Raw genomic sequence first — 25,778 nt, forward strand, 5'->3', positions numbered from 1 at the left:
GACCCTCCTCCCTCTCATGCTCTCTCTCTATCATTCTCTCTCTCTCTCAATAAATAAATAAAAATCTTTAAAAAATAAAAATAAAAGAACAAGAGTTACAGATAATAAGACAACAAAAGAGATAAAAGATAATCATTTAAATACTCTGTTAATCCTAGGGCACCTGTGTGGCTCAGTCAGTTAAGTGGCTGACTCTTGATTTTGGCTCAGTTCATGATCTTCAGGGTCCTAGGATTGAGCCCCACATCCAGCTCCATGCTCAGCAGGGAGTCTGCTTGAGGATTTCTCTCCCTCTCCCTCTGCCCCTCCCTGATTGTGCTCTCTCTAAATAAATCTTTAAAAAAAAAAACAACTATTAATACAAAAGAAGTCAGGTAAAGGGGAACAACAAAAAAAGACAGGACAGACAGCAACGCGATAGTCTCAAACCTAATCACAACAATAATCATGTTAAATGAAATTGGCCTAAGCACAGCAATCAAAATACAACAGTTGTCAGATTGAATTAAAAAGCAAAATCCAATTATATGCAGCTTACAAAAAGTACATTACAGATAATGAAGCTAGAAAAAGATTTAAAGTAAAAGACTGGGAAAAGATATACCTTATATTCATCAAAAGAAAGCTGGAGTTAATTATATTAATATCAGACAAAGCAGCTTTCAGAGCAAAGAATATTACTACAGACAAGGTTATTTCATAATGATAAAGTGATCAATTAACAAGACATAATAATCCTAAATGTTTATGCATCACACAAAATCTTCAAAATACATGAAGCAAAAACTGATAACAGACTTCAAGGAGAAATAAAACAAATTCACAGATATAGCTGAAGATTTCAGGACCTCTCTCTTAGTACTTGATAAAACAAGTTGTCATAAAATCAGTAAAGATATAGTGGCTTGAACAGTATTCTGAACCAACTTGACCTGATATTCGTAGAACACTCATCTGACAGGAGAATATGCATTATTCTCAAGTGCACATGGAACATTTACCAAGATAGAACATATTTTGGGACATAATACAAGTCTCAATAAGTGGATACAAGGCATAAAAAGTATGATCTCTGATCTCTGTTAGTTAACTGGGCCTGCCATAACAAAATACCACAGACTGGATGGCATTAAACAACAGAAATTTATTTTTTCATAGTCCCAGGAGGCTGGAAATCCAAGGTCAGGGTGCCAGCATGGTTGGGTTTTGGTGAGCACTCTTCCTGGCCTGCGGACAGCCACCTTCTTGATGCATGCTCACATGGTTTTTCCTTGGTGTGTGCACACCCAGGAGAGAGGGAGCAAGCTCTCTGGTATCTCTTCTTAGAAGGATACTGATTCCATCATGAGGACCCCACCCTCATGATCACAGCAGAATTACATCCCAAAGACCCAGTCACCAAATAACCATCATATTGAGAGTTAGGGCTTCAACAAATGAACTTTTTTGTGGGGTGGTGGAGGGGAGTTGACACAAACAGTCAGTTCCTAACAGATCACAATGGAATCAAATTAGAAATCAGTAATAGAGGTCTAGAAAATTCCCAGATATTTGGAAACAAAAATAACACTTCCATGCATCAAAAAAGAAGCAGAAAAATGGAAAATACATTGAATTAAGAGAAAGTGAAAACACACTAAATTTATGGGATGCTGCAAAAGCAATACTTAGGGGAGGAATTACACCTCTAAATGCCTAGGTTAGAATAGAAGAAAAAGGTATCAATGATCTAAACTTTAATCTTAAACTAGGCGGGAGGAGAGCAAATTAACCTCAATTTAGTAAATAGGCAAAAGGTAAGAATAAAGATCAAAGCCAAAATAAGTGAAATATTTTCTCCAGGGGTAGAGAGAAATTCGTGAAACCAAAAGCTGATTTTTAAAGACCAATAAAAGTGGTAACCTCTGGCCAGACTAATCAGGAAAAAAAGAAGCCATAAAAACAGTATCAGGGGGACGCCTGGGTGGCTCAGTCGGTTAAGTGACTGCCTTCAGCTCAGGTCATGATCCCAGGGTCCTGGGATCGAGTCCCGCAGCGGGCTCCTTGCTCAGCAGGGAGCCTGCTTCTCCCTCTGCCTGCAGCTCTCCCTTCTTGTACTCTCGCTCACTCTCTCTCGCCTATGCTCTCTCTCTCTCTAGTAAATAAATAAAAAAAACTTAAAAAAAAAAAAAAAAAACAGTATCAGGAATGAGAGAGGTGGTATAACTAGAGCCTCCAGGTATTAAAACGATAATAAGGGACCACTGTCAACAACTTTATGCCAGTAAATTTGATGACTTAGATGAAATGGACCAATTCTTTGAAAGACACAATTTGCTAAAGCTCACTCAAGAAGAAATCAATAACCTGAATAGCCCTATATTTATTAAAGAAATTGAAAATGTCAGACTGTTTTCCAGAGTGTCTGCATCAATTTACATTCTCACCAGCAATGTCCTTGCTTGACACTTGGTTATTATCTGATTTTCTGGTTATAGCCCTCCTCGTAGGTGTGAAGTGCTAGCTCATTCTGTTTGGATTTGTATTTCCCTGACATTAATGATGTGAAAAATCTTTTTGTATGTTTATTGGCATCCATTTGCATATCTTTTCATTTGCATATCTTTTATTTGCATATCTTCTTTGGAGAAGTATTTATTCAGTATTTATTTATTCTTTGCTTATTGTTTAATTGGGTTGTCTTTTTATTGAATTGTAGGAGTTCTTACATGTTCTGAATACAAGGCCCTTATCAGACATAATAGCAGATATTTTCTCCCATCCTATGGGTTGGGACTTTTTTGATTGTGTCCTTTGAAGCACAAGATTTTTATGTTGATGAAGTCCAATTTACCAGTTTTTGGCTGTGTCTTTGGCATCATGTATAAGAATCCACTGCCAAATCCAAGAACATGAAGATTTATCCCTATGTTTCATCTAAGAATTTTATAGTTTTAGCTCCTATAAGTAGAATTCAGTTCCTCATTGCACTCCCACATATTAAGTGCTCATGTGGCTATGTCTACCCAGTGTAGATACAGAATGTTTCCATCATTGCAGGAAGTGCTTTAGGACACAAACAGTTTAATATAGTTGAAGATGAGCTAAGGACTTGAACAGTTAGTTTACCAAAAAAGAAAGAAATGAGTGAACTCACGTACACAAAATTGTTTAGTAGTTAAAGAATGCAAAATTAGAACAGAGATTGCATTGTTAGTTCCCCAAATGGACAGTGACTACTTCCTTCAGGTCTTGACTTAGAAATCACACCAGTGAGGCCTTCCCAACCCACCGTATTTAAAATTTCAAGCTTAGTCTTTTCATTTCCTGCATTTTCTCATTAGCTGGTACCATTAATATACATCTAACTTACTTTTCTTGTTTATTGTCAGTGTCCTCCCTCTTGGAATGTACAATCCATGAAAGCCCGTTTTATGCACTATTTTTTGTCCCTCCATTATGTAGAACAGTCCTATATAGAGTAAAAACTCAAGTATATGTTGTTGTTAAATGAAAGCTGACAAGGTGTAGAGAAAAAAATGTTCTCATACACTGCTACCAGAGAGCAAATTGGTACAACCTTCTTGGAAGCAGTTGTGTAGTACGTTAAAGTCTCAAAATTGTGCTTGCCCTTTGACCTGACTTTTCTCTTTCTAGATATTTATCATAAGGAAGTAATTAAGGATGTGCACAGAGATATTGCTGGAAGATTCAGCCACAATGGAATGCTTTTATCTGCAGTCAGGAGAACTCTTGAACTGACATATTAGAAGGAATGTAGATTGTTTTTCAAAATGTGGCTATAAGAACTGTTTTGCAGAGTTGTTCAAAAGAGCCTCTCCTATTGTTCCTAATGCCTTAGCATATTAAAATATAGTCTCATTACTGACTTTTTGGACCTACTTTCTTTCAAAATTAAAACTTATATAATTTTTTCCACAGGTCCCTTAATATGGACTTTGAAAATCAAGATAAAGAGAAAGACAGTAGCAGTTCTTCTGGGTCTTTCAATGGCAACAGCACCAATAATAGTAAGGAATTTTATGTCAATTAACTTTAATGCATGTAGTGGCCTTAATTAGATTCTTTCTATAACCCCAGTTAATTTACTGGGTTTAAGGATTTATGTTTGGTTATAATAATAAAATCTAATCTGTATTGGCATAATTTGTAAAAATTCTTATGTTCTGAATCTAAACCATTGATTTCTTGTGTACTGCTTTTAACTCATGCCTAAAAGCTTACTGCTAAGATTATTTTCTTTTTTTTTTTTTTTTTTTTTTTTTTAAAGATTTTATTTATTTATTTGAGACAGAGAGAATGAGAGAGAGAGAGCACATAAGAGGGGGGAGGGTCAGAGGGAGAAGCAGACTCCCTGCCGAGCAGGGAGCCCAATGCGGGACTCGATCCCAGGACTCCAGGATCATGACCTGAGCCGAAAGCAGTCGCTTAACCAACTGAGCCACCCAGGCGCCCCTAAGATTATTTTCTTAAAAACAAGTAGGATAGATAGGTATCTGCCTGTTTATGATTTCATTTAAACCCTTTGGTGAGGTCAATAATTTTATAAGTATTGATCACAAATTCATTCAGGGACTCTTTGAAGATAGTTACTTGAAGTACTTGTAAAACTAAGTATTATGACAACCTCTTCTGATATTAAAGATTTTATAAGAATGCTTGCTTTATGAAATAAGTTAATCTGAGAAAAACAAGTATTATATTATCTCACTGATATGTGGAATTTGAGAAACAAGACAGAGGATCATAGGGGAAGGGAGGAAAAAATGAAACAAGACGAAACCAGAGAGGGAGACAAACCATAAGAGACTCTTAATCTCAGGAAACAAACTGAGGGTTGCTGGAGTGGAGGGGGTGGGAGGGATGGAGTGGCTGGGTGATGGACATTAGGGAGGGTATATGCTATGGTGAGCGCTGTGAATTGTATAAGACTGATGAATCACAGGGGCGCCTGGGTGGCTCAGTCGGCTAAGCGGCTGCCTTCGGCTCAGGTCATGATCCCAGGGTCCTGGGATCGAGCCCCGCATCGGGTTCCCTGCTCAGCGGGAAGCCTGCTTCTCCCTCTCCCTCTGCCTGCCACTCTGCCTACTTGTGCTGTCTATCTCTCTGTCAAATAAATAAATAAAATCTTTAAAAAAAAAAAAGAAAAAGACTGATGAATCACAGACCTGTACCCCTGAAACAAATAATACATTATATGTTAATAAAAAAAATAAACCTAGCTCAAAAAAAAAAAGGAATGCTTGCTTTATAAGAAATAGAAGTGTGCTAGATGGCAAATGTTTTGCAGCATTGTTTATAATGGTCAAAAAGTAGAAACACAACTCAGAGATCAATAAACTAGTTGATGGATAAACAAAATATGGCCTATCCATACAATGAAATACTATTCAGCATTAAAGAGAATGAAGTACTGATACATGTACATTGCTACAACATGTATGAACCTCAAAACATTATGTTAAGAAGCCAGACAGGAAAGACTACATATTGTGTGAGTCCACTTACATGAAATATCCAAAAAGGCAAATATGGAGAGACAGAGAGTGGATTTGTAGTTGCCTGGCAAGTATTAGACACTTAAGATGGGTAAATTTTGCCATATGTATATTGTGCCTCAATAGAGTTATAGAAAATGGTGATGCTTATTATAAGGGGAATTGAATTATAAATAAGGAGACTTGATTTGATAATCAAGAGCTTGATACTGGGCTCCTACCATGCAATTTATTAGCTATATATTTTTTGGATATTCTATTAGATATTTTGAAAGCTGAAAAAGCACAAGAGCTGTTACCCAAGCTATCACTAGGCAGTGTGGCCAAAACACTTTGTAAGGCATTAATAAAGTACTAAGACAGAGATAGTAAATACCACTTCCGTCCCTGAAATAAGAACTTTCTCTCACAGACCCTTACCATAGCCTCAGAGTACTTCTGAACAAGCATCTAATGTCACTAGATCAGAGTAAGCACTTGAGATGAACTCATTTGACATCCATGTACACAGAGAATAAAAAGAAAGGCAAGTCAGGGTGAGCCACCATAGGTCAATTTAATAATTGACCCATCCCAGAGAAGGTGAGTTTGACCTGAAATTTGAAACAGTGAACTTGGATTGCTGGAGAAGTCAATCTGGGTGGGAAGAGCATATGATAACAGACACAGAGAGAATGAGCATGACTTACAGGACAGCCTCAAGTTACCACCCTAATGGGGAGGAGATACTGAGGATCCAATGTAAAGTTAGAATACTGATGGAGAATTTTAGAAGTTAAATTGAAAAGAGATCACTCAGTTTCTCTAATTACTACTCTTCCCGCCAATTATACTTGCCTAGTTTTCACCCAGTTAAATGTGTTCGCTGTCCCCAGGAGTGTAAAGTGGGCATTACAAATAGAATCATTTAAATATGAGTCTTTTCTTAAACTTATGACACAGATCCTTGTATGAGGTAAAATACCATACCTGTAACTTAACAAGGAACCAGGTAAAACCCAGTGTCAATTCCTGAATTTAAGGTTAAATGATTATATAGCATTTATCTTCTATCAACATTTTAGGCCAAATCACTTTATACAACTGAAACTCCTTTACAAGTCCTGTGTTATGTAGTATATATGCAAATGATGTATTTAAACCAGATTATAAATCCATTGTACATTGAATCACAGAAACCTAAGAGAAGTGGACACTGTGTGTCTAAGTACAATTTTATCCTCAAATAAATGATTAGGTCAGTCCATACAGTGGAAGGAAGTTACATGGTGACATCAGTTTCATTTCTCACCACTGACTTCTGAAGAGTAGTAGATGTTTGTTTAAATTGTCATTTACTTAAATCTACCTCCTTTGTTGTGCTAAATTATCCTCACAAATGTATTTCCTCGGTGCCTCATCTGGGCTATGGATACCAGAAGGGATAGACACAGATTAGGAGAGAATACAGTCCACTACCACATAATCAGGAAAAACACAATGAAAGAAATGGCTGTTGCGGCAAGGCCGGCCAATACTTGATCATGGAGCATGACACCATTCCAGATTGAAGGGACAGCATGGAAAATGGGGTACATTTATCAAAATCAAAGAAATAATAACAGCCAGAAAGATGAACAGAGAAACGCAAGAGACTGTGTTAGGTGCTAAAGAGATTGAAGTCCTGAATGATAACAATGTAGAAGAATTATGAGGAACTTCTCAGGAAAGGAAGGTATGAGTTTAGTGTTCAGATTTTGGCAAGAGTGTTCTGAGCTGATTGAAGGAGAAAGTGTAAATAGGTAGAAGTTGTTTTTAAAGGTTGCAAAATTTAAAAAATAGAAATAAAGGTTGCAGGTGCCTACTCCCAAAATAAATAAGAATCAAGGAATTTGTGAAAAAGACAAAAAATGAGTGACAGTTACCTAAACAGCATGGATGCTGCTCACAATGTTGCGCTTTAAAAGAAGCCAAACACACAAAAATAACGTGCTACTGTAATTCAGTGTATGAAATAAGCTCAAAAAATAGGCAAAATAAATATTAGTATTAGTATTAGGATGTGCACTTGAGTAGAAAACATATAAAACAGAGAAAAGAAGAAAGTATCATAAAAGCTAGGATAGTAGTTCCCTTTGGGGAAAAGAATAGGGACTGGGAGGGGCACAAGAAAGACTTCTGGGCTTGGCAGGGTTGTTTCCTGACCTGGGTGGTATTAACTGATTGACTGAACTCTACATTTTTGTTTTATGTACTTTGCTGTATGCTTGTTGTGTTTTACAATAAAAAGAGTTAGAAAGAAAGTGGGGAAGAGGGAGTGCCCTCTAGGTCTTCTCTGATTTTTGTGAACCTGGCTCTAAATCCTGTCTCATCCCTATATCTGCCCCCAAAAATTCTATAAAGAGATTTTTCCTCCTGGCACACCAGTCCTTCATTTAATCAGTATTAAGTGGGTTAAAAAAAGGACAGCTCCCACCCTTACCCCAATATCTGACATCTTGAAGTCCTTTACCAGGCTTCCCACGTAATTTATCTGAACTGTGAAGATTGTACAGAGTTTTGAAGCCCTCTCATGTTACGTACTGTGTAATAGGTGCTCAGTAAATAGTGAAAATTTCAGCATGCTTCTTTCATGGAGGTGCAAAATCGGTAACTTTCTTAGTGATTATCAGTAATAATGCTGGTGTATATTGTTCAGTATCTATTTCATGACCCTATATTTAGCCTGTAGCCTTGTTCACTAAATGCTAAAAATAATTTCTCTGTACATAATTTTTTCCATCACCATGCCTGTTTCTTTTTTTTTTTGCGACTGCCCTCCATCTCTTGGCAGCTTCTTGCTATTGTCCTAAAGTACCTTATCTCTAGGGTCCGCCTTGAAGAGAAAACCATGCCTATTTCTTATGTTAATTTTGGCTTTAAAGGTAATGCCAACTGCATTTGAGTAACTCCTCCTAATTATGATGACTCTGTTTTGCTTTGCTCTGTTTTGTTTTGAAGTCACTGAAATTTGGCTGAAATTGCTAATTAATTAGCTCCATCCCCTACAGGACCATTATCTCCAGACCTTTAGGAAGTACAGTATTAAAATTGTGTACATTTTTTTAGGGAGCATATTGTCAGCAACTAAAGGAACTTCACTTGCCCTGTGACATTGCTGTTTGGTAAACTCCCTTGGGCATTCTTCTATAAAACTAATGGAAGCAGTGTCTCATACCTCTTGGTTTAAATCTGTACTTTTAAGAAACAAAAATCTGTGCATTCTATCTAATATTCTAGAAAGGCTCTTTGTATTCGGTTTTGCATTTTAATTGCAGACTGAACTTCTAAAATTTATATTTTTTAAACAAATACTTCTCATACACCTGACTCACTAAAGTCTTTGTTCTAGCCAGCCGTTTAAATTTTCGGTTCATATTTTAAACCAGTATAATTAATCTGTAGACTATATGATGTTTTGTTTTACAAAAGAGGGGGGTGTGGATGTGTGTTTTAAGATTTATAATTTTTTTTAAGATTTGTTTCTCCTCATATAACAGTTATTCATTTGAGAAACCATTATTTTCTCTTGTGAAAGGCACCTGAAATCTGTAGTTTCCTCTAGTAGTTCTTTGACCTGGTGTAGAGCACTCAAATAAAACAATTAGGTGAAATTCAGTTAGAGATTTCATGGAGTTTTGTCTCATAAATGTCCATAAGACACTTCACTTTAAGTAAGATACCCCCCCACCCCCCCATACACAAATGATCCAGGGGCCAAGTGAAGAAGTTTGACTGCAGTTCTGGTCAGCCATCTTCCTAAGAGCATCTCTGTCTTGACACATAGATCACTCCTTCCTTGGGGCGTCTGGGTGGCTCAGGTGCTAAGCGTTCAGCTCAGGTCATGATCCCAGGGTCATGGGATCTTCTCCCTCTCCCTTGTGTTCCCGCTCTTGCTGTCTCTATCAAATAAATAAAATATTTTTAGAAAAAAAAGAAATGTCCTATTCATAGGTGAATTATTTGACTCATCCACCTAGCCAGTAAGAAGTAATTTTGTTTTGTAGAAATATTTAATATTTTATTTAACTAAAATACCTAAATAGCTTTCTTGGGAGAGGTAAATTTCAATACCAAAGAGCAGTTTTTAAGCATTGGTTGATGATTGCAACCTTTTGTGCCTAGTTATATTCATTCTGGTCACCTTATATCTTATTCATAGCCTTAATTTAATGAAGAGAGACTTCTGATACTTCGTTGTAATAGCTCGTATGAATTTTTTTTCTTTAATTCCTCTCAAGAACTTTATATCTCAGCAGGGTTAATTTGGAAGTAGATCACACACAAGATTAGTAATTTTTTCTTTTAATTCAGTGGTTATCAGATTTTGCCATGTTTCTCTTCTCTACCAAATATTTTATTAACGCTTCTCAACTCTGTATGCAAAATAAAATTTTGTGGAGGTTTTTAGCTGGGCCTGCTAACCCCCAGAGATTTCAGTTTCATTGATCTGGGGTTGGGCCTGGGCATTGTAATTGTTACAGCTCTCCAGGTGATTCTAATTGGTAACCAAGAACTGAAAACCAATGTGCTAAATCCTACTGTATCCCAAGTAATTGTTTTCTCCCATTTATCTCCTATTCCTTAAAATAATTCTTCTGATTTTTGGTTTTCAGATGTCATATTCCCTCCACTCCCCGACTCCACCCAGAGTTGATCCTCAGCAACAGTGGGGAAGAGTGAACATGAGTAAATCCGTAGATGATGAGAAATGATTTTAGTCAGTGGATTTAAACCACCTCTTTTACCAGACCTGCAAATGAGACTACAAATGTACTCAAGTTGACTAATCTGAAATTTTTTTTAAGATTTTATTTATTTATTTGAGAGAGAGAGAGAGAGCTGGGGGAGCAGCAGGTGGGAGGGAGGGAGAGGGAGAAGCAGGCTTCCCACTGAGCAAGGAGCCCGAGGCAGGGTTTAATCCCAGGACCCTGGGACCATGACCTGAGCCGAAGGCAGACGCTTAACTGACTGAGCCACCCAGGTGTCCCAACTGATCTGAATTTTTACTACCTGTATATGTTCTTCATTTTTTGTTTTTGTTTGTTTTGGGGTGGTTTTTTTTTTTTTTTTTGGCACCCTGTCCACCATTGTTAGCAACCATGAGGTAGCTAATGAAGGCACCATGAGGAGAGCAAGGAGTTCATAATCTCAGTGGGAAGGAAAGAATCAGAGGACCTAGATAATCTATATCTTACATACTAACCCCTAGAAGTGTTAAAGTCTCTGCAGTACATGGGCATAGCGCCTGTTACTTAAGTCGTTAATATGTTCTTTTTTCTCTTTCAGGTATCCAAACTATTGACTCTACCCAGGCCCTCTTCCTTCCAATTGGAGCATCTGTCTCTCTCCTAGTAATGTTCTTCTTCTTTGACTCAGTTCAAGTAGTTTTTACAATATGTACAGCAGGTAAATGAGTTTCTTCTCTATTCCTAAACATTAACCTAAAAGGAATTTTTTTCACCTCTTTTTAATCATCATTCAAAACTTAAGATTTATATACCATGCCATGCAAATTTTTCTTCTTAAGTCTGTTTTTTTCTCCCCACACTTCTCCTTGAACCACGGGATACACATAGCATCAGTTTGGGACTGCCAGCACAGCCTGAACGAAAGACCAAGGGTTTGAAAATATGTGGGCTTTATGACACCAAAGTAGAACCACTCTGACTGTGGCTCCTTGTCTGGGAGGTTATCAGAAGATCCAGTGTGGCAGAGTGGTCATTTGCAACCCCCACCGATGTTTCTGTAGACAGACACAGTTGATAACTAATCAAAGTAATTTGACTGTCAGCCCCCTGATCAGTTTTTAAGCCAAGAGGTGATGGAAGTGTATAAAACATCAGCAAAATGCTGGACATGTCAGATCATCCCCTGGCCCACTGTTTCTCTTTTCGTATTAAGATAGAAGAGAATGAGAAACCCTAGATGTCTCTGCTTCCCCTACTTCAAATCAGGTACTTCTTTCTTCTCAAGACTATCTGTACAGTGCTAACAGAAGACATTTTTTTTGTCTCTAGTTAATTAATTGTATCTACTTGTTGAGAAAAGTTTTCTGGGCAATCAGTGTCTCCATAAGTCATGCCATTTTTCTTATGGTTGTTGAAAATAAACAACAAAACTTAACCATATGTTTTCTTTCTTTAGTTCTTGCAACAATAGCTTTTGCTTTCCTCCTCCTCCCGATGTGCCAGTATTTAACAAGACCCTGTTCACCTCAGAATAAGTAAGGACTTGGGATTTTCCTCTAAATTATTAATTTGTATGTGTTTTTATCTTACACTTGATAGCATTGTTATGAGTCTAAATTTCTGGTATTGACCAGAACACACAAATGCCAGAAGACTGGGAAGGGGGGGAGATGTTTGATCTTTAAGACTGGGAGATGGTACTTCCTTTTGCACCTTTTCATAGCAGAGGAAATGTAAACAAATCTTAGGAAGTCTGAGTTGTTGAAATATGCTTCCTGCTTAGATTACTGAAAGATGAGCGGTTTTATTTTGAAGCAATGCTTTCGTTCCTTTACCTAGGGAGTTAATGGGATGTGAAAATAGTGGTTGACTCAGACATTCTTTGCCTTTCATCTTTGGTGACCTAGAATATATACTAGCCTCTTAGGTTCACACCTTTCACACCTTAACTCCTAAGGCCATTGCTCCATGGAAACAAAATGCTGTGCTAACAGAGATGCTGTATGCACTTAGGAAACCAGGCACTTGGGGCAGCTGATTTTCCCAGGAATTAGTGATAACGAAATAGAGTTATTGCCCATTTTATAAATGTGTCTCCATCATTGCCCAGTGAATTGAAGGTCAATACTTCATTTTGTTTTCCTCGTAAGAACAGAACTTCCCCTATAATGTACTTAATTCTCCAAAGATTGGTGTTGTCACTTTAACTTCTAAACATCCATGCTGATAATTTGGGATAAAAAGTATAATATCAGATGGATGCAGAAGTATAATTAATTCCTCTGCGTTTCTGTAGCTTACTCACAAGGAGGTTTGGGTATTTTCAAATTCCGGGTGTCTGGGTATTGCCTGCTATTCTCATCTGGCCATTATGAGCTCTGATCATGAAGGACCAAGGTAGAGTTTGGCTATTGAAATATAATGTATTGCCTATTAGTCCAATAAATGATGTGTGTTTTCCAGGATTTCCTTTGGTTGCTGTGGGCGTTTCACTGCTGCTGAATTACTATCATTCTCTCTGTCTGTCATGCTCGTCCTTATTTGGGTTCTCACTGGCCATTGGCTTCTCATGGATGGTGAGTAACATGTGAAAGGTTGAAGTTTTAATGTAGTTTATACAGTTAAATTTGTCCTCCCTTCCTTTGCTTTCTGTGTTTTAGTAATATTTCCTCTGATTACTGTGAATATTAGGTGTCCTTAGGCAGTGTTACATATTGCTGAGTTTTTTATTTTTACGCACATTCTTAAGATACCTTTTAAAGATATTTTTGAATAACTGCTTTTTGAGGAATAATGTACAAGTGTATAAGTGTACAATTCAGTGGTTTATTTATTTATTTATTTTTTAAAAGATTTTATTTATCTATTTGACAGAGAGATAGAGAACACAAATAGGCAGAGTGGCAGGCAGAGGGAGAGGGAGAAGCAGGCTCTCCGCTGAGCAGGGAGCCGGACATGGGGCTCGATCCCAGGACCCTGGGATCATGACCTGAGCCGAAGGCAGCCGCTTAACGACTGAGCCACCCAGGTGCCCCTCAGTGGTTTTTAAATATTCAGAGTTGTGCAACCATCGCTACAGTCAATTTTGGAGCATTTTTATCACCCACCCTCCAAAACCCCATACCCAGCAGTCACTCCCCATTCCCTCACCGGAGCCCCAGGCATCCACTAATCTACTTTCTCTCTCGGTGGATCTGCCTCTCCTGAACATTGCACATAAAATCATACATTATATGACCTGTGTGTCTGCCTTCTTTCACTTAGCATGATGTTTTCAAGGTTCACTCATGCTATAACCTGAATCGGTACTTCATTTCTTTCTCTGGCCAATACTACTCAGTTGCATAGCTATGCCACTTTTATTTATCCATTCATCAGTTTTTTCCGCTTTTTTGGCTATTATCAATAATGCTGCTATGAACATTCATGTACACTTTTTTGTGGAGACTATACTTTCTTACATAAATGGAATAATACTGTAATATATATAAATATATATGGAATATATGTCATACATGTGTTATATATGATAGACTTTTTATGTAATGATATAAATACATGTCTATATCATTACATAAAGGTATAGCATATCCTTCTTAATAATTCCAGAGTATTCCATTTTATGTTACTTAACTATTGCTGGACCCTTAGATTGCTTTTAATCTTCTGTTATAAATAACCCCGAGGTAAACATTCTTGTTCCACCTCTGGATACACATGTCAGATTAGTTAATATGATTATTTCTGTGGATGAGTTCCTAGATATGAAATTCCTAGATCAGAGGATTTTTGTATTAAAAAAATTTTTTTTTCTCTATTACTGTACTGCCTTTCAGAAAGGTGGTAGCAGTTTACACTCCTGCCTGTAGCGCATGAGAATCTCTCTTTGTTGATGATGATAAGGATGAACTAAGAATGGCAGGAGGAGCTAACATTTATTGAGTGCTATGCATTGGGCACTTACATGGATTATCTCTTTAATCCTGAAAAGTCTTTGAAGTAGATACGTCTGTTGTTCCCACTTGACAGAAGAGGAAACAGGTTCAGAGAAGTCCCTTACCCATTCACAGAACTCTTGTGTATATTTCATACTTCTCATCAGAATATCTTGGAGGGACATTTCCAAAAATCCCCCATTATTCTTTTCTCTCCCTTAAGACATTTTAAAACTTTTCTTAAAGACCACATAAGCCTCTCCACCTCCTTTTTCATTCAGTCCTTACTTTCATTTTCACAGTTCACTTTACTGATCTCAAGAAGCTTTATCTAACTGCTCTGCCCTACAAGGTCTGTTCACTTTTTCCTTTCTTCTGGTGTTTCAGAAGAGAAGGAAGTTAAAATACAAAAGACAATTTTATACAATTTGTAATACTATCTAAGGAATATTTAAGGGAGGAATTTGAAAATCAGATGATGGGTATAGATTGCACTTATTCCTATTACCCATTCCAAATGAACACAAGGCTAATCAAGACTTTGGAGGGGCGCCTGGGTGGCTCAGTCGTTAAGCGTCTGCCTTCGGCTCAGGTCGTGATCCCGGGGTCCTGGGATCGAGCCCCCACGTCGGGCTCCCTGCTCCGTGGGAAGCCTGCTTCTCCCTCTCCCACTCCCCCTGCTTGTGTTCCTGCTCTCACTATGTCTCTCTCTGTCAAATAAATAAATAAAATCTTAAAAAAAAAAAGACTTTGGAAACAGGGCTCTTTGGAGGCTCCTGTTCACTAAGGCACTGTGTCCTCACAGCTCTGAGGATGACTCAGCTATGGTAGAACTGTCACTGAGTGTCATCTAAGCACAGAGCCACCCAGAGGATGCTCCCTGTCCGTGTCTCAATTCAGGAGTAGCAAACATTTGTGTCACAATGTTCTGCTCATGGTCAAATCAGATAGAATTTGACAAAAAGGGTTTTAAACTGTGTGTACATGTGTGTGCAATCCAGAATCAGTAATACAACCTTGATAAGGAAGTAATTTTAAACCTTGAGGAAACTAAAAACTTACCCTTTTGTTTCAAGGGATTTTTTTTTTCCCCTCGTAATTTACTTTGACTAGTTCAGGGATTTGAAATTTATGTGTGCCAAGTTAAATGGTGAAATGGAATATTATGAGGGAACAGGCTATCAAGTGGGTTGAGAGCTCTGTAAAGCTATATTAAAATGGCACGTTATTTTAACCCAAGGTGATAATTATGGAGAAAGGACTTTTCAAATTGTAAACCATACAAGTATCTGATACACTTCTTCAGCAAAAAATACTTTTAAAAAAATAATAAGAATTACAGCGATGGAGAACAGGTGAGTGGTTGCCAGTGGTTATATATTTATAATTTTATAAATACATAATTTATTTGTATATATTTATTGTCATAGTTGTTGTTCGTTGCTTTTTTTGAGTGCCTACCATATACCAACCTATTGAAACTCAAAAGTAGTTCTTTGAGGTTGTGGATCAAATTACCTCTTAGATTTATATAGAGACCTTTAATGAGTTGGAATGGAAGACAGAGTCAAAATCACCAATGCCTGACCGTGCGGTATTTACATATGCTGATTTCTGACAGGTTTGGTCACTTGTTTTAGCTTCTTAAATTGCCTTGTAAAAAACATTTCTGTGACCATTTGCTTTGGAATGTGTATAAGCATCCTGAAGTATGCAGTGTTTTTAAGTGGTTACCAGCACTATTCATTTTCCCAAATCGAGTATCAGTGCTTTCAGTATTCCTACGGATTGCTGTTTGATACTTCAGTGCTTGTGGAGGTTGATAAAGAATAAGTTTGAGAAAAAGAAATTACATCTAAAGTCATGCAAGTTGCTTGCCCAGCTTACGGTAGAAGAGTGAAGGCCTATTTTTATATACTAGGCATTACTGATAAATACCAGGTGTGTACATTTGAGTTTTCCTGAGATTAACTCTTGATTTCTTCAGAATGACTTAACCTAAAAGCATATAGGTCATTTTGAAAGACTTTAATAGAGCCTAATCTCTTTTTAAATCTGTGTTATAGAAAATTAAGGAGTCTTAGTCATGATAATGATTGGAGTAGGGATAGTAAATATTAGTCCAAATCAGCCTCATAGCTGCTTTTATGATTATATCCTTTAACCTCACCTAAACCAGTGCTTCCTGATGAGGAAACAAGCAGCACAGATATTTCTCCTCTACTACTTCTGAACAAAAACTATTTAGAAATGCTGGTTGGTTAATATCTAAACCAGATTATTTCAGTCCGTTTAAAATGACTGGAGGACTGTTAGCTATATACTCTTAAAAGAAAGTGTTTATGCTGATGTCCTTAAATGGAAGAGTCCACTCCCATAAATATTACACATAAATGATCTCCCTATACAAATATTATGTTCAATGAGACGACAAAAGCTTCAGGTGCCACTTTTTTGACTAGAGTAATATAAGACAGTCATCACCTAACCAGACTGATTAGTCCCAAAGCCAGCAGACTCAAAGTCCAGATGATGACAGATGGTATTAAACTTGAAGTCTCTCAGCCCCCTCTGAGGTTCTTTATAACCCCACTTACTTTCGGTGGCTCTGTTTTCATGGAACTCTTTATTCATGTGTCCAGACACACAGGATACTATTTATAGGTTTTGCTACGCGTTTTAAGTTTACCAAGCTGCTGACCCAAAAAGATTAGGTAACTTTTCGAAGCAGCAAACGATGTGTTGTTTATACTCTCATCTCTACTCTTCCCAAGCATTGAGTGGAACAGAAAAATACCTATTTTCTCATAGTATGTAACTAAAAAAGAAAAGGTTGGCATTGGAAGGTGACATTCTTTTCAAAATGCACTGATTGACACAGCCATCTGAGACACATACTTCAGAACAAGTCAGCAGAATTTTGCTCATTGTACTTCTGCAGGCAGGGCCAGGGCCAGGCTTACCAGATTCACTAACAGAAGAATGAGATAAGATAGACTGCAGAGTCCGTTGCACTACAGGATTTCCTCTAGACTGTAGAGTCAGTGAGAGCTGCCCTTACAAGACAACTTTCTTTTCCCAGTGATCACTATGAGAAATACATTTCCATCCTGAAATTCACCTGATAGCTAAAATTCTATGTCAGTGAGGTTCCCCAAACCCCACTTAGCCCCAACGTGTAGACATTTATATCACCTTCTGTCAGTATTGCTGGTCCCCAAAATTTACTTGTCTAGGAGTCTCTTCTCCCTACTGGTTTGCACTGGTTAAACTGCCCTTTTGACCAAGAATAGAGTTCTCCCCCTTCCCCACCCCCCAAAAAGGGAAACCTTTGAGCTTTTTTAAATTCTCAGACTCTAGTGTTTGATGTGTGTGTGACTTGTTTTCTGCTGTTAAGAAAATGTAGCTTTCTAGCCATGGTCTTTAATGTTTTGAAACTTGTTCTTCTCTGACATGGAAATTATCTTTGTAGACTTCTCTGCAGAATCAAAATCATCGTAAGCAGTGATAATTTGGTAGTAGAATTTTTTAAATGAATGGTAGTAGAATTTTTTAAATGAATGTTTCTTAATGAAAGCCTGTTCTTTGAAGTTAATTTAGAGTGAAAACAGAGTGATAAATGTGGTTGTTTTAGGGCAAGGCATGAAGTATATTTTCAAGCTTATATACTAAAAAACACTAATAGTAAGAAGAGACTTCAGCATGTTCTTGAACTATAAACCTAGAGTTTTTTTTAATCGACTTTCACCTTCATCTGGCAAATTAACCTTTCAAATTTGGGAAGCCTTGAAAGAATGTGACCAATGGGTGGTGTGGTACATTAGCTAAAAGTTGATGAATCTTGTGCACACACATTTACTGTTCAAAGATCATTAAACCAGGTCCACAGTATACGTCCACTAACCAGTTCAGGGACTAGAAGTCTTGAACAGATGTCTAGTCCAGCCCCTCATTTAATACACTTGTTATTAATCTATGGTTAGAAAACGTGCAGTGCCAAAAATCTAGTAATTGTTTTCTTGTTTTAAAATGCTAGACTCTGGCATTTAGTCCACATAGGGCTAAGATAAAGGCTCTACAGATCCTACAGTACCGAGCACTGCTTAAGATCTTATAGGTTACATGTTCCTTTTCAAGAACATTTCGCTCAGTTCGGTGTCATTGTCTTTGTCCCTGGCCCTACTGGTCATGGAAGGCAAAGTGACACACAGATTCTGTCAATAATACGTTGAAAGTAATTTTAGATAGCTGGCTAAGATTAATAATTTACTTCTCTTAACACTTTTGGTTAATTTACATTTAACCAAAAGTTAAGATTGTTAGTAAAGCTATTGGGAGAGTCTTGAGTTTCTCAAGCAGCATGGAATGAGGGAAAGTTACGGCTCCTCTTCATTTTGGCTTGGAAAAGTCCTAAGGAGGAGGTAAGACTTTGAAGGGTTATTTAAATGAAAGCATGAAGAAAAAGAGAGGCAAACTAGATGAATACTTGTGTTTCAGGGATGTGACAGATTGTGGTAATATTCGTTTGGGGGTAGGAGGGATACTTACTGTCTGAAAGAGTCAGGAGATGCATTCTGCCTCTTCAAATGTGGGACTCACAGCACAGTGGGGCTGCTTGGTTGGCATGACTGCAAGAGGGTATCACTCAGCTTAGCTGGAGATGAAAGAGTAGCTGAGGAATGGGAGCAAAGGAAAACAGACTCTGAAGCCTCACTGTCCTGTGAATTGTGCCCAAGGCCATGGGACTTGTGATTAGACTGGATCCGTCACAGAGTAGGGAACCTAGTACCATATGCAGGAAATGTGCAGTGACTGTTTCCAGTGGCAGTGAAGAGTAAGCAGGAGAGAGCCAGAGTGGGAAAGGACACGTGCCAAACTAGAGGTGTAGGGAGGCATGAACAGGTGTACTGTGACCACAAAGGGTGGCACCAGAATGGCTGCAGCGTGAGTGTACATGATGAAAGACTGTGATAAACTGAAAACGGACCCAGTGTTTCTAGTTTGGAAGATGAGAGATCAAATGGCATTGTCTGGAGTCATGGACAGTCCTGTTACTGAGCAGTTCTGTCTTGTCCATGGGTGGTTTCCTCTCACGTGGGGTAGGATTCGCATAAGAGGAGTGGCAAAGCAACAAGTGGATGCTTAGACCGTATGGCTGGAAAGGCTCCTGCCAGCTTAGGATTAAGTAACTGTGTGATCAGTTGAAAAGTTCTGGAATGGACCAGTCACCTGCGTGTGTCACAGAGGCATATACATTTAACCATACCCCACTTTCAGGTATCATCAGTCCACTGACCTTCACTGGCCATATGCCTGTCCCTTGTCTGTCCATCTCAGGCCTTCATTTCTTCCTTTGTTCCCTTGATGCACTTTGCACTCCACATACACACTTCTAAGTTCCTGAACAGATCACTTCTTGCTCCCCTACCACCATCACCCCTGCGTCTGCCCCCAGGGCTTCCCACCCTCCACTGACCACTGTTGTTCTTCAAGCCAGCTGAGCTTATCCCTGCCAGTGTCCTGTGTATTGATTCACCGCACAGCCCTCTTTGTTTCTGAAGATCATTATAATGGAAAATCTGATTATTGAAAAATGGGTATGGGTTGATTATATCAGGGGCCTTGGTTGTTTTTGTAAATTTATAAAAAAGGAGACCCTAGTAAAATGAGCACATCCTAGATTATTGTAAAATCAGAAATTATGTTTGACCACATCTCTCCAAAACATATAATGCGCACACCATGGAGATTAGTGACCACTTGATAACAGTAATGACAGAGAATTGAGATCGTTTGTTCCTCTTCCCAGTTTTAGTGCTGTCTTCCAGGGATGGGAATGGTTTTTCTCCTCTTTTGTTTGTGCAACACCATTCCCACAGTAGGAACTCACCAAATATTACTTGAATTGATGTGTCCAGGGTCCACCAAACTGCTGTATTTGCCCACTTAGCTACATGTATTGACAATTTACTACCAATTCTATTAAAATGATACCCATCTGTAATATGGCCTTACTTGCTTACTTTCTTTAGAATAATTTGAAATTTAAAGTAGAACATAATTTTTTCATTCAGCAAATATTTATTGAATGTCTACTCTTTCAAGTGCTGGGGCTTCCCAGAAAGAATAAGCCATGGTTTCGGTCTACCAGGAGCACCAAGTTTAGGGAATAAATTCACTTTTATATAAATTAATCACACTGTTAGAGAACGGATGAACAAGTTGAGAGAGATTCAAGTTCTGTGGCATCATGGGGGGGTGGTGGTGGTACTTAATCTGATTAGATCAGGAAAGACTTCCCTGAAGAGGGCCTTTTGTGGAGAACAGGAAGGAACATAGTGGTGTTGAGAGGTGTGATCATATTTAGGTGGCTAGAGAACAGGGCCACACCATTGCATGCTGAGGGCAGGGGACTTGCACAGTAGAGAGCACCCTCCCTTACATCCCTGTCAGTGCCCAGCCAAGTTGTTTGACCTTCATCCCACTGTGAGAACCCACGGGAAGTGTAGAAGCAGCTATGTGGTCTAATCAGACCTGTGTTTCAGAAGAGTGGAGGAGAGCCGAAGGCAGGGAGAGACCATCTGCCTGACCTGTTCTAGTCTCGTGGGATGCAGCAGGGAACCATGCCTTTAAGCACCTGGCATTTTAGTTGAGAGGAGAGAGAATTTAAATACACATATATAGCGCATATGTCAGATTTTCAGAGGTGTGAGGGAAAAAAAAAAAAGGCCAGGATAGTAAATAAAAGGGGATGTGATCTCAGGTGTGGGCAGACCATGTAAAGTCAGGAGCAAGGAGGAAGGATTCTCAGGGATGGGGGAGGCAAGAAACAGAGCTAAGAAGTCCCAAACTGGGCCTGGCCGAAAGCTTTATCATTCAAAACAGAACCTGGGTCTTACACAGTTGAGCACTATCCAAGAACATGAAAAAAGGGATGTTCCCAAAGACCAGCAGGTCAAAATTGTCTAAAGTGGGCACTTTGCACAAGTAGGGTATAAATGTCTTAAATTGGGGCTTAAACTGAGCTGCTTGATTTTTGAGGGGACTTATAAACTGTTAGGTTTATAAGCAGAATAGCTTGTGGAAAGAGGATGAGCCCATTGGTCCACACTGACCAATGTCTTTGGTCTCCTCCCCAGCCCTGGCCATGGGTCTCTGTGTCGCCATGATCGCCTTTGTCCGCCTGCCCAGCCTCAAGGTGTCCTGCCTGCTTCTCTCAGGGCTTCTAATCTACGATGTCTTTTGGGTAAGTGTCTGTTTCCCTGAAGCCACCACTCACTCTCGTGTTTAATTGGAGCATTCATTCCTGAAAGTTCTTAACTGTAAGTATCCAAATGCTGGCTGGCTGGAGTACCTCCTGCCTAAGATCACTCCCTCTAGTCCTGAACTGTACACGTTAAAAGGTGAGCAGGCATCTGTCCGCGCCTTTGTTTGTTGAGATGTGTTAAACAGATAGTACATGTGTGTCTCTTGGGGTGAGGGAGAGAGCAGGCAGACAAGATTCTCTGCCCTGGGAGCAAAGATTTTCTTTCTCCTCCAAGCTTGCAGCCAAAAAAGCTTTATGTTGCAGTATTCTGAGACTTTGCTCTTAAGAACAAGGAGGGCTGATGCTGAAATCAGGTTGTTTCCAGCTTCCTCTGTTAAAGACGTCTCTCCATTCGGCATTTGGCAGGTGTTTTTCTCTGCCTACATCTTCAATAGCAATGTCATGGTGAAGGTGGCCACGCAACCGGCTGACAATCCCCTTGACGTTCTATCCCGGAAGCTCCACCTGGGGCCCAATGTTGGGCGCGATGTTCCTCGCCTGTCCCTGCCTGGAAAACTGGTCTTCCCAAGGTAGGACCGGCATGTCGGGCCTCATGTTGTGACAGTGAACACACTGTCTCCCTGTGCCTCTGTGTTCGAACCTTGATTAGCCTTTGTCATCAACATTCTTATCCTAGACTGGAAGAGGGTAGTGAGTCATCCTCTACACTTTACAAATGAAGAGGAGAATACTGATTTGACTTGGAAAGATTTATCATTAAATGATACAGGTGCTGCTTTTTATTACTGATTAATGTTATCAAACAGTGGTATGTTACTACTATTACCATATTTTAGAGTTGGCTGGAGGAAATTAACAGGAGAATCTGGATCTTTTTTACTTCTAAAACATTTGTAAAAACATGTCCTAATGCTAAAATTACACAATTGCTGATGATACAATCTTGGAAAAAATTGCATTGCTTTAATATCCATGTCTGATAGTAGTCAGGTGCTTGTTTAAAGTCACAGCAGCGAATGTGTGACAAATACTGAATTGCCTGACATTTCTGGAGGTGGCAGTACTTAAACAGATGACTTTAGCAGTCACTTTAGGGGTGCTGTCCTGAATCAGTGAGGGGCCTGGTTGAATACGTCTGTGGCCAGTACTCTGGTGGCTTGTAATCGCTGAACTCTTAAAAACCAGTGTTGTTTCACCTCTGGAGATTTCCATCTCCCATTCAGGTAAGTCCAACTTCTTAAAAAGCTGACAGACGACTCTGCACAGGAGGAGGAGAAATGGGATTGTTGAGGGTGGCATCCCTGACCTATGACACTACATTCCAGCTCCACTGGCAGTCATTTCTCTATGTTGGGCATTGGGGACATCGTGATGCCTGGACTCCTGTTGTGCTTTGTCCTTCGTTACGACAACTACAAAAAACAAGCCAATGGTGACTCCTGCGGTGCCTCGGGACCTGCCAATATCTCTGGACGCATGCAGAAGGTCTCCTACTTTCACTGCACCCTCATTGGATACTTTGTAGGTAAGAGAGAGCCAGAGAGCCTGTGTGTGATGTCCTCTGTGATTGTCCTCCAATCCCTGGAGTTAAATCAGGTCTTCCAGCTGCAGACACTAGATGGAAGGAGAGCAGTAACTCTGTTTGCTGTTGTAGACAGCCACAGAGAAAGAATAACAGTGGCCCATGAACGACAGGTGCTGTCTGTACTGGCCAGCCCAGTTCCCTATCCAACAGCATGTCTGAAGAACGTTGTGGGAAGATGTTCTAACAGTGATCTAACATGTCTGTCACCTCTAACCTCAGACTCTCCCTGGGCCAGTCTTTCTCTAGCCAGCTCACTTATACACAGACAGGGAGAGGCCCACGTAATGGGACTATAGGAGGAGCGGGAACCTGTCTGCATCTCCAGTGCTACAGCACAGTGGAGCATTTCAGCACTCAGGCTCAGAGACCTGTGGCGTGAGTGGCGTTAGCCCCGTTGCAGAGTAGAGGAGGCTGAGGCTCAGAGGGTTGAAGCACCCCGACCCAGGTGACACCGCTTGCAGAAGCAGCATAGTCGGAACTTGACCCCAGCTCGTTTGCCTCTGAGTCTGGCATTATCTACCACATGAGACAGGAGGACCAGGCACACTCAGGGAAGAGTGAGGGCTTGGACCAGGAACCTAAGCACCGAGGGGGGCTTGGGCCGCTCACCGGTCCTTGGAATTGTAAGACTTTCAAAGCTGTGCTGCTCCATGCTGGGCAGAGATCACAAGCTGGGCCTCTCACTGGTCATCCCACTGGACGGCATGCGTCACAGGAGAGCTGTCCGATCAAGACCCTGGCAGGCAGCAGCCAGATAGCAGGCTGTCCTCTCTGAGGGTTGACACCTTGGTGTTGCTCATGAATGTGTCTCCCTTCATAGGTCTGCTCACTGCAACCGTGGCGTCCCGCATTCACCGAGCGGCCCAGCCCGCCCTTCTCTATTTGGTGCCATTCACCTTATTGCCGCTCCTCACGATGGCCTATTTAAAGGTGAGAGAAGCAGTTAGAAACCTGTGAAAGCAGTAATTTGGCATTGACCCTGGACTTCGGTATGTATTCTCCTTGCCGGAGGTGGGTCTGCCCCCGGAGCTCTTGACCTTGATGGTGGGTTGGTGGGTCTTTGCTCACCTGGTATTAGCAACTTCTTCCAGCCTGTTGCAGCCACTGGCAGAAAATGCTAGGGCGTTAGACTGCTACGCCTCCCAGTCATGGGTGAACTAACTGAAATCCCTAGAGCCCAGCTACAGAGACTTCCCTTAAAAGCAGCACCATATTGTCACCTAATAGCTTTTTTAATACTCAGCATTAAAATTTGGAGATACTGGGCACCTGGGTGGCTCAGTTGATTAAGCAACTGCCTTCGGCTCAGGTCATGATCCCAGGGTCCTGGAATCGAGTCCCACATCGGGTTCCCCCTGCTCTTCGGGGAGCCTCCTTCTCCCTCTGCCTGCCACTCCCCCTGCTTGTGCTCTGTCAGATAATAAAATCTTAAAAAAAAAAAATTGGAGATATTTAAGAAATGTATGATTACAGCTAGACTTGGAGCATTATTACCTGATTTACAAGATTTGTATTATCCCCGTTTTATAGAGGAGGAAGCAGAGAGGTAAACTAACTTGGCTTCAGCATCTCACTCAACCTTCTTTGCTGGAGGGGCCTAAGAGCTCTTCTAGTGAGTTCTTCAAGGAATGGTGGGTTACTTCTCAGTGAGTAAAATTTGAATGTTCTTTGATTCTCCACAGAAGCCGTCTGATCTGAGATCAAGAATCAGAAAGGACTCATAGATGTGTGTGGCTCATGTTTAAATCCGTAACTTAGTAAAGTTCCTTCTTCCCCAGGGTGACCTTCGGCGAATGTGGTCTGAGCCATTCCACTCCAAGTCCAGCAGCTCCCGATTCCTGGAAGTATGATGGATCCCAGAGAGTGACCAGAATGACCATCTGAGTCCTTTTCTGTCAGCGCGTGGTTTTGTTTCCTCTTAGAGCTGGCCTGGTACTTGGAGATGTACCTGTATAGGGAACTGATGTGTGACTGGATTTTGCGTTTGCAGGGAGCTTGTTTGCAGGAGCGAGGTGCTGGAGCCCTGCTTGGTTCTTTCTCTTCCTGCCGTTGTAGAGGCGGATCCCCTCCTGAAGTGACAGGCCCTCCCCAGCGCTCCTTCCTCCCCCGTTTTTATGAACCTGCACCAGACTGTTACCTGTGGGGGATGGAGATAGGACTGTTTAAAACTGACCACGGCGAGGAGTCGTTCTATACCTTTTGAACACTAAAAGGATGAAAAATATTAGCAAACCGAAGTTTCTTCAGTGAACCCTCAAGAACTTTGGGACCAGTTTCCTATGGGGGACTCCGTTTCAGAGAACTGAGACAGAAGAGCTTCTGTCGTTATATTCTTTCCTTTTTCTGGATTTATTAAATATTTTCTGTGGTGTGAAGTGACTTATTAAATCCACAGACATTGAGTGACTTCTTACAACATACACAAGAATTTGTTGTAATGAGTTCATGTCCACCCAGATGTTGTGTTGGCAGTGAACAAGGGCACGGTTTTTATACATACACACACGCACACATCAATATATATGAATAAACAAGAATTAAAACCTGCTAAGATCATGCTGTGTAGCAGACAGGGACTTGCTGTAATTTTTAGCATGTAGAGCAGTTTACTCCGGCTTCCTTGTATATGGATATGCTGCTGTCTCTCCCCTCCACAACTGAACGTGCAGTTAAAAACCAGTATAGTATTCGTACTGATATACTCATGGACTTTTGGGGGCTCGCGTTTGGTTTTGATCAGTGTAGCCAATTAGGGATGAAAAGTTCAAACTTTTTGGCCCTTTT

General features: G+C 40.0%; 1 protein-coding gene across 1 annotated transcript in view; it reads left to right on the top strand.

Annotated features, from left to right (window-relative positions):
* SPPL3 (signal peptide peptidase like 3) overlaps window positions 1–25,365 on the top strand; it is a 140,118-nt gene extending 114,753 nt beyond the window's left edge. The window contains exons 3-11 of the mRNA XM_021703496.1: window positions 3,922–4,010; window positions 10,806–10,925; window positions 11,664–11,742; window positions 12,671–12,783; window positions 21,282–21,388; window positions 21,815–21,978; window positions 22,735–22,934; window positions 23,815–23,924; window positions 24,773–25,365. Of these exons, the coding sequence (XP_021559171.1) occupies window positions 3,922–4,010; window positions 10,806–10,925; window positions 11,664–11,742; window positions 12,671–12,783; window positions 21,282–21,388; window positions 21,815–21,978; window positions 22,735–22,934; window positions 23,815–23,924; window positions 24,773–24,844 (1,054 nt within the window). The 3' untranslated portion in view covers window positions 24,845–25,365. The remainder of the gene's footprint in view (window positions 1–3,921; window positions 4,011–10,805; window positions 10,926–11,663; window positions 11,743–12,670; window positions 12,784–21,281; window positions 21,389–21,814; window positions 21,979–22,734; window positions 22,935–23,814; window positions 23,925–24,772) is intronic.
* Window positions 25,366–25,778: the final 413 nt, after the last annotated feature.

This window comes from Neomonachus schauinslandi, chromosome 14 (genome assembly GCF_002201575.2).
Source record: "Neomonachus schauinslandi chromosome 14, ASM220157v2, whole genome shotgun sequence".
NCBI classification, from domain to species: Eukaryota; Metazoa; Chordata; class Mammalia; order Carnivora; family Phocidae; genus Neomonachus; species Neomonachus schauinslandi.